The 14,024-nt window shown below is 43.6% G+C and overlaps 1 protein-coding gene across 1 annotated transcript in view; it reads left to right on the top strand.

Moving 5' to 3' along the window:
* Positions 1 to 13,300, top strand: part of LOC123037210 (proton-associated sugar transporter A-like) — a 153,451-nt gene extending 140,151 nt beyond the window's left edge. The window contains exons 3-5 of the mRNA XM_044456955.1: positions 12,521 to 12,634; positions 12,719 to 12,951; positions 13,020 to 13,300. Of these exons, the coding sequence (XP_044312890.1) occupies positions 12,521 to 12,634; positions 12,719 to 12,951; positions 13,020 to 13,224 (552 nt within the window). The 3' untranslated portion in view covers positions 13,225 to 13,300. The remainder of the gene's footprint in view (positions 1 to 12,520; positions 12,635 to 12,718; positions 12,952 to 13,019) is intronic.
* Positions 13,301 to 14,024: the final 724 nt, after the last annotated feature.

Here is a 14,024-nt window from a genome sequence, read left to right as displayed (position 1 = left end):
TGGAAGTGGATCCATCATTGTCTAGGATGCTTAAGCCATCACAGGCCCCGGCATACCAGAATAGGAAGCCGGCGACATCCGACAAGTCGCGCCCACAAAAAAGGCAAAGGGTAAATCACATTGCCCAGGGCGCTGACAAAACTGGTGATACGTACAAGAAATTGATGACGATGCCATCAGCGAGTACGACTCGGACGCCATCAATTTTTTAGGGGAAAATCCCTGCTACCCGTCATCAGACGAAGAGTAGCGGGGATCGACATGAGACTCCTAGTCGATACGGGCGCGGCCAAAAATTTCATCCGACCACATGAAGGACTGAAAGGCGTCCGCCCGGTAGAAACTCCATTCACGATTCATTCGATCCATGGAGTCACCAAAATCACGAAGAAATGCTTCGTGTCAATTTTCAACTTGAAGGCCACGTTCTTCATTTTACCAGATTTGTCTTCCTTTGATGGAATAATCGGCCTCGACCTTTTAAAGCAGGCAGGGGCGTCACTTTGTCTGGCCTCCGGCCAGCTCAAATGGGGCACGGAAGTAGAGAAAATTGATTTTCATACTTGCCCCGATGTAAATTTCACTGAGGTGGATTGCTCAGACGCACCACCTTTGGTCCGAAAAGCATTTTTGAAAATGCTCAGCGATAGGAAAAAAACCTTCGCTGACCCCAACGAGGCTCTATCTTACAATACGTCGGTGGTAGCCACCATCAGAACTGTTGATGAGAAGCCCATTTATGCCAAACTTTACCCATATCCAATGGGGGCAGCTGATTTTGTCAATGGCGAAATCCAAGATCTGCTAAAAAATGGCATCATCCAAAAGTCGAAATCCCCCTACAATAACCCAATATGGGTAGTAGATAAAAAGGGCACCGACGAAACTGGCAAGCGGAAAATGCGTTTGGTATTGGATTTTCGCAAACTAAACGAGAAAACAATACCCGATCGATACCCCATGCCGAACATCTCGATGATATTAGGAAACTTAGGCAAGGCCAAGTATTTCACAACCCTGGACTTGAAGTCCGGCTATCATCAGATCACGCTGGCAGAATGCGACCGTGAAAAAACTTCCTTTTCCGTTAACGGAGGAAAGTACGAGTTTCGCAGAATGCCATTTGGATTAAAAAATGCAGCCAGCATTTTCCAAAGAACAATTGACGACATACTGCGAGAGCAGATTGGCAAATTTAGCTATGTCTATGTTGATGATGTTATCGTCTTTTCGGAGGACGAAAACTCCCACATCCGGCACGTGGATTGGGTTCTCAAGAGCCTACACGATGCAAATATGAGGGTATCAACAGAAAAGTCACGATTTTTCAAGAAAAGCGTTAGCTTTTTAGGGTTCATAGTCACCAATAACGGGGCTACCACAGACCCAGAAAAAATAAAAGCCATTCAGAAGTTCCCAGAGCCTAAGAACATATTCGAAGTCAGATCATTCCTTGGCTTGGCCAGCTATTATAGATGCTTCATAAAAGATTTTGCGTCTATAGCTAGGCCCATCACTGATATCCTGAAAGGGGAACTTGGAAGTGTCAGCAGACACAGATCCACGAACATCCAGGTGCAGTTCAGCGAGCCCCAACGGCTGGCTTTCCAAAAGCTGCGTAACATTCTGGCTTCAGAGGATGTCATCCTCAAATATCCTGATTATAAAAAGGCATTCGATCTAACGACGGATGCCTCGGCATTTGGCATTGGCGCGGTACTATCCCAAGAGGGAAGACCCATTACCATGATCTCGAGAACCCTAAAGGACAGAGAAGTTAATTACGCCACTAACGAGCGTGAATTATTAGCCATAGTTTGGGCGCTGGCCAAGTTACGCCACTATTTATATGCAGTAAAAGACATAAATATCTTTACTGATCACCAACCGTTGACCTTCGCAGTATCGGAGTCCAATCCGAATGCGAAGATCAAACGATGGAAAGCCCGCATCGACGAGTCCGGCGCTAAAATTTTTTACAAGCCCGGCAAAGATAATCTCGTTGCGGATGCCCTCTCAAGACAGCAACTTAACGTTGTGGAAGAGGAAGAAGCTTTTTCTAGCGCGGCCACAATTCACAGTGAGCTGTCGCTAACCTATACCATTGAAACCACGGACAAGCCTTTAAATTGCTTCCAGAACCAGATAACTCTGGAGGAGGCACGCTTTCCGTTGAAACGCAGCTTCGTCCTCTTTGGAAACAAGAGACGGCATGTGATTAACTTCTCCTGCAAAGAGTCATTACTTGATGAACTCGCGGATATAATCGTTCCTAAAGGCGTAAACGCCATTCATTGTGACTTGCACACGCTGGCAATGATACAGGACGAATTGGTTCGGCAGTTTCCAGCCACCAAATTTTGGCATTGCAAAAATCGTGTAACGGATATTTTTGCAGTTCCTGAGAGACGGGAAATCCTCACCGTCGAGCACAACAGGGCTCACAGATCGGCCCAAGAAAATGTTAAGCAGATACTCTCCGAGTACTACTTTCCAAAGATGGCCAAGCTAGCCACCGAGATTGTAGCAAACTGCAAAACATGTGCGAAAGCCAAGTACGATAGGCACCCAAAGAAGCATGAGCTAGGCGAGACTCCGATCCCCTCTCATGTGGGAGAACTACTACATATCGACATCTTTTCCACAGACAAGAAATACTTCCTCACTTGCATCGACAAGTTTTCGAAGTTTGCAGTTGTGCAACATGTCCACTCCAGGACAATCGAGGATCTTAAACCGGCCATACTCCAAATCATGAACTTTTTCCCTGGGGCTAGAGTAGTCTATTGCGATAATGAACCTTCGTTAAACTCGCACACTATCTCAGCCATGCTTGACAACCATTTTGGTGTTAGCATTGCAAATGCCCCACCACTTCATAGCGTCTCAAACGGGCAAGTAGAGCGCTTTCACAGCACCCTCTTGGAGCTTGCTCGTTGCCTAAAGATCGACAAGGGGATAACCGATACTGTGGAAATTATTTTATTGGCAACCGCCAAATATAATAAATCAATTCACTCTGTCGTTGACAAACGGCCGGTCGACATCGTGCAAAAGCACCCAGACGACCCACAGACGGACGTCCAGAATAAGATCGTTAGGGCACAAAACACGCTCAGGGCCAGGGAAAATGCCTACCGACAATGCAGAATATTCGATGTCGGCGAGAAAGTTTTGGTTAAGTCAAACCGAAGGCTTGGCAATAAACTCACACCACTGTGTGAGGAAAAAGCTGTTGAAGCGGACCTGGGGACCACGGTCTTCATTAAGGGGAGGGTGGTCCACAAGGACAACATTAGATAATAATTCATTTTTTTCTACTGTTTACACCTAGCCACTTGGCGTAAGTTTTCTTTTCCACATTTTTTCACCCATAGCCACTTGGCATTAGTTTTTTTCTATATTTTCTAACCCCTATTCACTTGGTATAAGTTTTTGTTATAATTGTGCTTTTTTCTTTATGCTTTGGTGGTGGGCTACAATATTTTAAACAAACACTACAATACATCCAATATTACAGGTTCGCATTCGTATCCCTGTTAGTCCTGCTTACCGTAACATCGGGGCACGTCTCGGACTACTCACAGGCCAAATATATTCCCATCATTGATGGTAGAATTTTAGTTTGGGAAGAATTCGCGTTCGTTACACACTCGGCGAATCTCTCGGAATATAGGCGCGTGGTGGAAGAAACGGATGGCATGACCAGCATGTTTCCCCAGTCACACATGCAGAAACTTTAGAGTGTCGATGTCGCTCATCTGCGTGACCTGCTCGACTCGTTGAGCATCCACCATAGGGTAGCTAGGAGTTTGGATTTCCTAGGAGCGGCGTTAAAGGTAGTGGCGGGTACGCCAGATGCAGAGGATTTCGAAAAATTAAATTTAATGAATTTCAGTTAATAAATGCAAACAATAGGCAGATAAACATCAATAGTAAAGTACAAGACCAAATTAATAATATTACTACCACCGTCAACCAATTTCTGAGGTCAGCCAAGGGAACCCAAGTTGACACGGGGCATCTTTATGAGATGTTATTATCCCGAAATAGAATGATTAGTATGGAGCTGCAAAATTTATTACTAGCTATAGCTCTAGCTAAGGCCAACATTGTGAGCCCTAGTATACTAGATCATGCAGACCTAGAAGATATATGGATAGAAGAGCCCACAGATACCCCCATCAAAGACTTATTGTCCGTTGCTTCCGTTAAAATATTACAGTCCGATAACTTTTTGTATTTTGTCATCAAATTTCCAATAATTAAGTCGTCGGGTATTAAAATTACTGTTTTCCCCGTGTCCCATCATGACTCGATGCTCAGGCTGGAGGACAAAATAATAGCTGATTGCAATGGAGCAATTCGCACGGTCAACAATTGCTCCACAACACCTGGAGCCACATTTTGCCAGCTGGCGTTAAGAAGGTCGTGCGCGCAAGAGCTCCACGTTGGAGGCATAGCGCACTGTGACATCCAGCACAGCGATCTACATCCAATTACTCACGTAGATGAAGGCATTAAACGATCGTCCGGCACGTGTGAGTGTGGATAATGGCACTTACATCCATGTACGAGGCACGCATCTCATTACCTTTACTGAGAGTGCCATGGTTAATGAAACCCGATATGTCAACAATGACAGGGCCCAGAAGAGGGTCCCAGGAGTAGCCAGCTCGCCCTCCCTGAATATTACTATGGAGCACAACATCCTCAGTCTTCCGTACCTTCACCGCTTGAGTGAGCGTAATCTGGAACACATCAAGAGAGTCGGGGAGAATATCAACGACTATCATTCACATCAGATAGTACTGGTGGCAGGAGCAATATGCTGCGCGTTGATCTGCGTCGGTTTCACCTATCGGCGAGTCATCCAGGCCAGGAGAGCTACTGCCCAGATAGCAGATATGATCGCCCAAATAGGGTCGGCCGAGGGCGGCCTTAATCCTGAGGGGGGAGTAGTTAACTAAGTTAACCGGGCAAAGGCAATGACCGATCGCCCGAAAGCTCGCTCCGGCCAAATTGCTGACACAGCGTCTGGCCGGAAGCTCGTGCATAGCCGGCAAGCACTACCCATTGGAGTGGCCGCTATGAGTCCCTTTTTATGTTAGCTTTAAGTTCAGTTCAATTTTGATATTCACCGAATAAAGAGCACAAGCTCGTTCAATATAACTCCGGCAACCGCCGTTAACCATTTTATTATTTACAAACTGACTGAGTCTCTAGGCCAGCAGGTTAAGAAGGGCAGTCACCCTTCCAACATAATCCTCCTAATTCATCATTGGGACACCTTCGGCCAGCCGGCCAACAATCAACAGTGGTCCTGTCGTCCGCCAGAGAAGAAGAAGAGAAGTCTCCGAGTACTGACGGCGATTCACCATTAACCGGATAAATAATTATATTAATTTACACAAAAAAAAAAGCGCGCACAAGGTCCCATAAAACGAGGCATATATATATATAATTAGCCTCAGGCATAAGCCAGAGTCATCCGCATATACGCCACGTAGAACAGGGGGCTCACAAAAGAATATAAAGGGTACTCAAAGACAGACGGATTCAGCCTCCGGCATAAGCCGGAGTCATCCGCCTTTACGCCGGGCAGTACAGGATGTACACAAGGAAAAGAAAGGGTGCACGACAACCCATGCAACGAGGCAGGCAGATTCAGCGTCGGGCCGCGTATAGCAGGTTTGAGAAGAGATCTAGCCAAGTCTACTGGCGGCCGAAGAAAGGGGAGAGACGGCACAGCGGAGCTGTACCGTAGGAAATGAGCTAAGCAACGAGAATGTGTCAAGGAACTGAGCGGCGCCGACAAATATAAAAGCCCAAGGGAAAAGCGGGATCATGGAAAGGGAGACGCCAAAAACCGAGGAGTCATCGGGATGGTCCAAGCAAGGCAAGATCATTGAAAGACGATCAGCAGCAAAAATGAGCACGCGCACGATCAGGTCCGAGGTTCGAAAGAGGATGGCCGCACAAACCGCGGCCGGGTCCAACCCGGGGAAAGGATGGTCGGAGGACATGATGGGCAGCATCCTGCCCGGGAATCCCAACACGTCGGGTTGCATGGGGAGCGAGAGCTCACCCCAGCAGATGTGGAAGTCATCCACCTGGCCATGATGGAAGCCCACCAGCAGGCCAGGAGGAAACGGGAGGAGGATGAGGAGGAGAAGGAAAGGGAAGAGGCAGCAAAGAGACGCAAGGAGTACGCTGCGGGACTTTGGGAGGGCGTCCTCAGGACCGCCCAGCTGGAGGAGGAGCGCCTGTGGGCAGGACCCGTCTTGATGGACGAGGTCCCGCCGGTCTCGCCCGGGATGGTCGGAATCCCTTCCACCCCACACTACATGTCCGAGGGATAGGAAGAGGCGGTGCCCGCACCATTGGGAGGAGGTGGAGGACCTGCGGGTGAGCCCACCACCCTCACCGCAGGAGGATGCAACCGCGGCTGCTGCCGACTGGATCTCGGCTGAACCATTCTCGCCCGGACGCACCTAGGGTAAGGAGAAGAGGCGGAAGAGCTCCGTGAAACACCACCGGAAGGCCATCAGGAATGGGAGGAGGATACCCACGGGCCCCAGGGACGGTATTTCCGGACGGAGATACCCAAGGGCATGGAGATATAAGCCATGAGCTGCACTCCTTCACGGTGCAAGGGGTCTTTTGGAGGCAGCATACCGTAACGTGATCCTGGCTAGGGATCATCTTGGGCGGGAAGAAAAATGGAGAATCGGCGCTGTAGAACTCAGAAACGAGCTGTGAGCGTCGAGGAAATCATTTGGAGGATCAGGAGGACTCGAAGGCTTTAAAGATTTGCAAGGATAACAGCTGGAGAGAAGAAGAAAATCAATTCTATGGGGGAAACATCTTGGGGCGGGAATTGTTTTGAACTAGAGGAAGCGACGTCGAGGAAAGGAGGACCATCATCAGCGACCCGGAACAGCGGATCGAGAGAACTCAAGGATAACAACCGGAGAAGAGGAGAAAGTCTTATTTCGTTCCGAAGAAAGGAGATAATGTGAGTAGTTAAATACCTACGCACAAATAAGGCAAGGTGGTGTGTATGATCACCAAGGAGGAGGCCTACCCGTTGCCAGATATGCGGCAAATTCGCCCGTAGTAACGGTAAGGTGGCGAGAGACAAGGAAGACGAGAGAAGGAGAGCGATAGGGCGATATCGGAGAGTCCACGTGCCGTGTGCAAAATGGAATAGCTGTACGGCACGGACTTTGGACTCTACAGTGGTGCCGTGCACAGAGGGCGAAAGGTCGAACGGTAAAACCACGGAATATGGACTTGGAGACAAGGAGACGCCGAGAATTAACGGGATACATCGGCCTATATAAGCAGGCCGAGCGCAGGAGGCTTACACAGTAAGTCAAGTCAGTGAACAAGCAACCGAACGCGAGTGAACAACACAAGTATTGCTCGGCGAGTCCGGCAGAGTTGAACAAAAAGAGCCCTTCGACAAAGAACCATGGGCTCGGAAGAGAAGTTGTCTAGAACCAGCTGCCGTGCGAAAGGATTGCCTCGACGAATTCCGGCAAACGCCTGAACCGTCTGGTGAGAATTGTGCGACTAGCCAAGAACGACGCGCGTCCGAACCACGGGTGTCTCGAGAGGCGTATGCGTCGAAAGCACAGTAGTTCGCCGCCAGAGTCCTAGAAAGGCAGCTGACCGAATCCCGAGAGCCAAACCCCTGCTGCACCTAGTCCGGAAGCGTTCGTCGTGAACCCAGCGGCTCTGAATCATCGAAACCATTCCTCCGTGGTTCGAAGTGATAGAGTACCATCCCTAAAACACCATTAATCTCACGGAATCTATCTCTAGCGAATTTACCTTTTACGAAGAAACAGCGCGAATTTCGGCGTTACCGAACTCCATGTATAACTTTCCAACGCAATAACCAAACTTGTTATGAATCGCTCTGTACAAAGCCTCCAAATTCAAAAACCAAAAAAGCTGAAGAGCGATACTTGAGAAATTGACATTAAGGGTTGTCAATCCAGAACTCAAAGAGACGGAAGTGGGAAAGGACGGCCGGTGGGACTTCATCTGTGGTACTAGCTGCTCAATACAATCTGAGCCCGAAGTAACTTTGTAAATGAAACTGGATATTCTGAAGTAGAACATGTCCCAATAGGACAATCAAAGAACAGCGACAACTTAACCAGCCGCCCTCGAACATTGTAAAATTTGTTAAACACTCCTGAAAAAAACTTGATCCTTCAGGATTAAAGTCCTTATTCATCGACAAAGGATGCTCGGAAAGCTTCTGGTCATACATCCATAGAGTGAACAAAGCTCACTACAAAGCGTAAAGGCGTTAAATTTCTCCCCACAAATAAGGCAAGTAGAGAGTGAGTAGGGAGTGAGAAAAAATGTTAAAGAGAGACGGCGATACCGGATAGCCCGCTTGCATTGTGCAAAAAGATAGAACGCGGTAGCGCCTGACTGTAGACAGGCATCACGCGGCTAAGTCCAGGCGCTTTGTTCCAACTCTGGTTGAGTTTGCGGATTGCTCGTCGAGTCCGACAGGGTTGAAACGTCTGAAAAGGACTGCTTTGATCGAAATTAACTGTGTCGTTTACTGGATCTGTGCTTTGTATCAAATCCTGTTACACCACGGATACATTGTTTTCCCACAGCAAAACTTCTGATGCTAAATAATTTTATACTTGGCTTTGATTGATCTGTTGGCTACCTAAGCCATATTGTGTAAATCCCTTAAGGGGGTATATAGCTTTTTCATTTTCAAAAAATCGAACATTTTTTTTTTGCTATATCTTTAAGAACAACTTTTCGAGAACATTTCCCCAAATTTTCATAAAGATTTGAGCAGTAGAAAAAAAGTTGAACGATCGTTTTTTCATGTAAAAATTTGTATTTCGCCGAAATAGATAGTTTTGTAAGAATTTTAGCGTCCAAAAACGTCATTTTTTGCATAAAACGTTCCCGTATGCACAAAAAAAAATTTAAAAACGTTCGATCAAGTACAGGATACTACTTTAAACTAATGAAATATTTTTATTTTTTCGGTATCAGTTGACCCATTTGTCCTGGGGAATTATCACCGCAAAGCTATTAAAAAGAAGGCGTTTAAAGGAACACCCGCACCTTAAAAACTATTTAATATTTTTTCAAAATTTTTTGCATAAACATTGTCAACAATATAAACTTTCCGAAAACATTCATTTAATAAACACAATAGTTACATATATAAAAAAATCCAAACATTCATTTTTGTTTCGACAAAAAAAAGGTATACATATACCCCCTTAATACTTTTTACCCTGCAACCAACACATTTTACTTCTGTTAATCTGTAATATAGTATATATAGAAAATGTAAGGCGAAAAACGTTCTGGTCAACAAAATTGTTGCGCTGATCGGGTATCAATGTGGAATTCCAATGTTGTCTCACGGCATAAATTCGAATAAGCTCAATTCCTGAAGGAAAATCAAAAATGTATTATTTGAAACGCACCTCACAAGCAAATACAACTTTCAAATAAGAGGTTATACATATTAGTGCACAGATCATCCGGATCGCAACCCCACGGCGGAACCGGAGTCTTAATAAGAACGCTATAGTTTTGCAAACAAACTTCTTGGAGGCCACATCTATAAAAATATAGTTAAGGAACGGAAACCATTTAATTGCTGCCGTCTACTGCTTGCATCGCTTGACAATTTCGGAAGGACAGTTCATGGATTTCTACATTTCACTTGGGGATCGTTTCATAGCCGTAGGAGACTACAATGCCAAACAGACGCACTTGGGTTCACGTCTTGTGACTCCCAAAGGAAGGCAATTGTACAATGCAATTATAACTTTAAGAAACAAATTCGACTATGAAAGCTCCTAGATCTTAATTATTTTGAAGTGACAAAAAACAAATCACGCAGCCTAATAAGTTCCAAAGCGCTTTCTAAACTGTTTTAAGACCACTCATGTGTGCTAATAACACTTCTTCAAAAAACTTTCGAAAAACTTTCGCCAATCAGTACAAAAAATTCCCTTGGGAGGGCTTACCCAAATTTAAGCGCTCCGATCGAAACGATTACACCGATAAGAAACTCTTCAGGGTGCTGGACCCGAAGTGACGGACGCAGAGCTAAAACACCGGTGTTTTCTAGCCAAATCCCGCCACAAATTTATTTGTCCTACCAATTTGTTTGGCTTCCGAAGAAACCATGGAACCATCGGGCAGCGTTATTGTAGCCCTATACTCTACAGTAGAGTATTTTCCGTGAGATGCAAAGCAGAAACATTGGACGAATACATGATTGAAGCTGGAGTTCCACATATTCTGCGGATATCCGTACGAACTATATACTAACAACTTCCACGGTACCGAGCGATACTGCGATCCTGAGTCGCTCCAAATGCCCTATCCGAGCAACAAGCCAAATCGCTAATTATCATGCTGTAGTAGAGAGGTGACTATCTGACTGGCGTATCAGAATAAACGAACTAAAGTGTAACGTTCAGTCTTAATAGACAAACATGCCCCCTGAGTTCTTTTAACAGTACCCAGATCCACCAATCCAACGCAGTAAAGTACCTCGCCGTGCACCTCGACAGGCGATTAACCTGGCGTAGATACATCGAATGCAAGAAACTGCACTTAAAGCTATTAGCCAACGAAGTCCACTAGGTTATAAACGCTCGATCACCTCTGTGCCTAGTCTAAAAGATCCTGCTCATATGGCTTCCAGCTATGGGGGAGCGCAAGCAGCACCAACATTGTCATCATACAGCGCGCACAATCGAAGATCCTGAGGACTATCGCTGGGGCACCATGGTATATTCGCAACATCCTCGCAGTAAAAGACGAACCCAGCAATAGTGATCCGGGCTTTCAACTCTGTGCCGGTCAATATGACTGTTAGCTAAGTAATATTTTAAGATTTGATACACTTATTGTTAGTATCGTAAGGAGAATTTCAACAAATAAAAGCAAAATTATAATAAAAACGAGGAGGGGAGCTAACTTCGGCAAGCCGAGACTTTGCCGAAATTGCTAAAATTGAAAAAGTACCGAAAAAAATAAGCTATACATAAATAATTAGGTTTGTATAACGTCAAATAAAAATAAAAAAAAGGGATATTTTCGCCTCCTTTAACAATTTTTACTACGGAAGCTATAAGATATAGACGTCCGATCGCTTTTACACTGAACAAGGTAAATAAGACTTAAAAATATTTATGTCAATAGCTTACACATTGCGGGAAATATTCTGTAAGTCATCAAATTCGGACCGATTTCACCCTATGGTTCCTATGGGAGCTATAGGATATAGTCCGATCGTCACGCGCTTTTACCCTGATCAAGGTATGCATAAAACAAATACGATTTGGAAAGATTCATGTCAATAGCTTATATACTGTGCGAAATATCCTAAAAATCATTAAATTTTAACCGATTTCACCATATAGCTATAGGATATAGACGTCCGATCGGCACACGCTTTTACACTGATCAAGGTATGCATAAAAAAAAGGATTTGGAAAGATTTATGTCAATAGCTATTACACTGCGCAAAATATATTCCATTAATGCAAGTTATATCCGATTGTTCCTATGGGAGCTATAGGATATAGACGTCCGATCGGAGTTGTTTTCAAACTTGATCTGCGTACACATGTTTTAGGACGACTGTGAGTTTCAGATCGCTAGCTTTTAAACTGAGCTCGCAAACGGTATTGAAACAGACGGCCAGACGAACAAACGGACAGAAGGACATGGCTATATCGACTACCCTATTGACCCTGATCAGGAATATATATATTTTATGGGGTCGGAAACGTCTCCTTCACTGCGTTACAAACTTCTGACCAAAATAATAATACCCTCTGCAAGGGTATAACGAGGACGGAAGCTAACTTCGGCAAGCCGAAGTTTTAATACCCTTGCAGACATTGCCGAAATTGCTATAATTGAAAAAGTAGCGAATTAAATAAGGTATACATAAATAAACTAGATTTGCATAGTTTCATGCCAATAGCTTTTATACTGCAAAAATGTTATATAAAAATAGGAAAAAAGAAATTTTTCCTACGGAAGCTATAAAATATAGACGTCCGATCGGCAAGCGCTTTTACCCTGATCAAGATATGCTTAAATAAATACGATTTGGAAGGATTTATGTCAATAGTTTTTACACTGCGCGAAATATCATCAATTCTGGCTAGATATATCCGATTGTTCCTATTGGAGCTATAGGATATAAACTTGATCTGCGTATTAAAACAGACGGACAGACGGACATGGCTATATCGACTCCATTATTGATCCTGATCACTGCGTTACAAACTTTTGCAAGGGTATACAAAAAATTTACCAGTTTAATGCATAGAGTTATAACAATTCTGGTTCAAAACATAGTAAAATGTAGTTATTTTTAGCTATACCGTGGTGATAAAAAATAATTTGAATGGTTAATTTTTTTTGTGTTGGTCTATTTATTTATTTATTTATTTTAGTAGAAACCTGTAATTTTTTTTTTTTTTAGGTAAAAACTGAAGTACATCCGTCCAATATATCCTTAGCAAATGACTTTGTTGATGAAACATGTTTAAACGAAAATCCAGATGCTATACAAGAAAATGCAGGTGCAAATGAAGAAGTAATGCAAAACCAAAACCCTTTGGAGATAGAATCTTTACGCCACTATTTACTTTCTATTGTCTACATGCCGTTATCATTGAAGATGATTTGTATTACCAATCTTTTTTGCTGGATGGCGCATGTTTGTTATTCACTTTATTTTACGGATTTTGTGGGCGAAGCAGTATTTAAAGGAGACCCCAAGGCAACTCAAGGATCTGTGCCTCAACTTCGTTACGAAGAAGGTGTTCGATTTGGTTGTTGGGGCATGGCAATGTATTCTCTGTCATGTGCATTTTATTCACTTATTATAGAAAAACTTATTCAACATTTTAGGTAAGTGTTTCTTTTAATTAATTTAAATTTTTAACAGTTATTTGTAAATTCTGTCTTTTTATTTAAAGAGCTAAATCTGTGTACGTTGGAGGACTTCTTTTCTATTGTATCGGAATGGCCTTAATGGCATTAACTCGAGCAAAGCTAAGTGTTTTAGTTTTTAGTTGGACAGCGGGTATTATGTACTCTACGCTTTTCACTATGCCCTATCTACTGGTTGCTCACTATCATAATGTTTCAACCGTAAGTATTATAAATAAGACTGTCACATAACATTTACATTGTATTTATTTTTAACGAGGACGGAAGCTAACTTCGGCAAGACGAAGTTTTAATACCCTTGCAGATTTTGCCGAAATTGCTAAATCTGAATAGATATAGACGTCTGATCGGCAAGCGCTTTTACCCTAATCAAGATATGCGTCAATAAATAAGACTTGGGAAAATGTATGTCAGTAGCTTACACACGCGCGAAATATTCCGATAATCATCAAATTTGGACAGATTTCACCATATGGTTCCTACGGGAGCTATAGGATATAGACGTCCGATCGTCACGCGCTTTTACCCTGATCAAGGTATGCATAAAAAATACGATTTGGAAAGATTCATGACAATTGCTTATATACTGCGCAAAATATCCTAATAATCATTAAATTTTAACCACCCTATTGTTCCTATGGGAGCTATAAGATATAGACGTCCGAACGGCACGCGCTTTTACCCTTATCAAGGTACGCATAAAAAAATAAGATTTGGAAAGATTTATGTCAATAGCTTTTACACTGCGCGAAGTATCTTCCATTTTTGCAAGTTATATCCGATTGTTCCTATGGGAGCTATAGGATATAGACATCCGATCGGGGTTTTCGGTTTTTTTTTTCGGTTTTCAAACTTGATCTGCGTACACTTGTTTTAGGACGACTGTGAAAGTTTCAGATCGCTAGCTTTTAAACTGAGCTCGGAAACAGTATTGAAACAAACGGACATTTTTTTTAAATAGCGGCTGTAGTATGTACTTGTCTGGTTGGCAGCAACTTTTACAAGCAAGGTATACATAAATAAATTAGATA

Source organism: Drosophila rhopaloa, unplaced genomic scaffold (genome assembly GCF_018152115.1).
Source record: "Drosophila rhopaloa isolate 14029-0021.01 unplaced genomic scaffold, ASM1815211v1 contig_155, whole genome shotgun sequence".
Lineage (NCBI taxonomy): Eukaryota > Metazoa > Arthropoda > Insecta > Diptera > Drosophilidae > Drosophila > Drosophila rhopaloa.
The sequence above is the reverse complement of the archived record's forward strand: the minus strand, read 5'-3'. Positions and strand labels throughout refer to the sequence as shown.